The 2,021-nt window shown below is 46.9% G+C and overlaps 1 protein-coding gene across 1 annotated transcript; it reads left to right on the top strand.

Moving 5' to 3' along the window:
• The first annotated feature begins 463 nt into the window (after window positions 1–463).
• gsx2 (GS homeobox 2) lies at window positions 464–1,908 on the top strand. The gene is made up of 2 exons (XM_014017776.1): window positions 464–1,061; window positions 1,175–1,908. Exons 1-2 carry the CDS (start codon window positions 686–688, stop codon window positions 1,510–1,512), a joined length of 714 nt encoding a protein of 237 aa, XP_013873230.1. The 5' UTR covers window positions 464–685; the 3' UTR covers window positions 1,513–1,908.
• The last annotated feature ends 113 nt before the right edge of the window (window positions 1,909–2,021 follow it).

The following is a 2,021-nucleotide window of genomic DNA, read 5'->3' as shown; positions in this document are numbered from 1 at the left end:
GTATTTGTACTTAGTTACTTTACAACTCTGCCTGTTACAGAAACACGTTGTTGTTTACATTACTTTATTTAAGAACACATGAATAATAAAAAAACTAAATATTGTTTGTTACAGTTTTACATGTAAACACTTTGTGTCTTTAGAAAACAAATACATTTTTATTTAATTCATGACAACTGTTGCAATTCTGTGGTAAGTGTGAAAATTTTATTTTGATTTCTGGAGATCATGTGGACCTGATGTTTCATAACCCACTGTTTAAAACTTTTGCTCAAATTACGTTTAGTAAAATCTACACAGCCATTCAATCGTTTGCTTCATGACAGTCCTGAGTTGAACTTTTCTGTCTTTAAAATAAAATTAAAAGCCTTTTTTAGTGATTTAATCATTTTTATTGACAGTTCAGAAAAAGATGTAAATATTTTAAACTCTAAATAAAACGTGACAGTTTATTTTCCAGCTCTCTGAACAAATCAATAAACGATCAGCCTGTGGTTGAAGTGTCACGTGGTTTGGGTCACTGACAGCCGGGAGCGCACATGGGTGACGACGCAAGGCCAGCCCTCTCCGGGGTCCCCTTGGTTAAAGCATCAAACTTAAGCACCTCTGGAGATCCCGAGGGGTTCACATGAGAAGCAGCCATCCTCCTGCCCACTGAGGGAAACCCCCCCACCCGCGCGCAGTCATGTCCAAGTCCTTCTACGTCGACTCTTTAATCATCAAGGATCCGGTGCGACCGGGACCGGCGGAGCCTCCGGGACAAGACTTCCTCCTGCCTGTCGGCATGCACTCCCCGGGCGTGATCACGGTCACCGCTCCGGTGTGCCCCTCCAGGAAGAGCGGCACTTTCTGCGTGTGCCCGCTCTGCGTCACGTCCCACATCCAGTCGTCGCGCGGCGGCATCCCGGTGCTGAAGAGTCAGTTCCCAGGGGTGGAGGCTCAGTTCTGTCAGAGGATAGCCCAGCAGCAGGCTTCTGCGCTCGCGCACCCCGGACACACACCTGTCTGCACGCCCACCTTCGGCGTCACAGACCCGAGGAGGTACCACTGCCTTTCTGTGGGTAAGCACCTGTCCGCAGCTCTCAGCACCTGCGCGGCGCAACTTTTACGCAGTGATTTGCGCGCAAACGTTTCCAACGTCACTAAGCTTTCCTCCCCACCTCTCCTCCTCCAGGCAGCTCCGAGAACATCCACGTGCAGAACGGCAAGAGGATGCGCACGGCTTTCACCAGCACGCAGCTCCTGGAGCTGGAGCGGGAGTTCTCCGCCAACATGTACCTGTCGCGGCTCAGGCGGATCGAGATCGCCACGTTTCTGAGCCTGTCTGAGAAGCAGGTGAAGATCTGGTTCCAGAACCGCCGCGTGAAGCACAAGAAGGAGGGCAAAGCCACGCAGAGGAGCGCGCACGGCGGCTGCAAGTGCGCGAGCACTCACACTGACTACTCCCGGTCTGAGGACGACGAGTCTTTATCTCCGGCCTCCGCCACAGATGACAAGGTGTCACCTGTTTGAAGAGTCCCGCTCCTCACGCGCACCTCCTCTCTGCCCTGCATGCTGCAGTTCTGCGTCACGGCATCACGCAGCCCCCTGAGCCAATTATTCAATAAAGAAATCACCTGTTTGATTAAAAAAAAGTGCTGAGATTATCCACTGTGTTCATCCAATAAATAATGTGACTGTAAATGTTTGTAAAACAAATGAAGCCCTTTGTATTAAAAKAAAACCTCGTAATTTTGGATGGAATACTTGTGCGTTTTTTTTATTTTTTTTTTATTTTTTTATTAGTCTCAGAAAATGTTGATAATRACAGATTCCACCAGTGAAATGTACAAACTCCTCAGCCTAACATGGAGCCTGTAAACATGAATATGTGTATTTATTTGAATAAACGAGTTGACCTAAAACGTGTCACAGCTCTGACTTACTGCGTAAGACTGGAATTTACAATAATTCATAATGAATATAAATCAAATATCAATGAAAGTTTACTGAAAAATAATATAAATGACGTCCTGTTACGG

Source organism: Austrofundulus limnaeus, unplaced genomic scaffold (assembly GCF_001266775.1).
Source record: "Austrofundulus limnaeus strain Quisiro unplaced genomic scaffold, Austrofundulus_limnaeus-1.0 Scaffold176, whole genome shotgun sequence".
NCBI lineage: Eukaryota > Metazoa > Chordata > Actinopteri > Cyprinodontiformes > Rivulidae > Austrofundulus > Austrofundulus limnaeus.
Note: the sequence above shows the minus strand (reverse complement) of the source record. Positions and strands in the feature narration are given on the sequence as shown.

Bases quoted from the DNA above. Each gene is read 5' to 3' on its own strand.
- gsx2 (XM_014017776.1), top strand. From the start codon at position 686: ATGTCCAAGTCCTTCTACGTCGACTCTTTAATCATCAAGGATCCGGTG. The intron at 1,062-1,174 runs GTAAGCACCTGT...CTCCTCCTCCAG, and splicing joins GTACCACTGCCTTTCTGTGG to GCAGCTCCGAGAACATCCAC.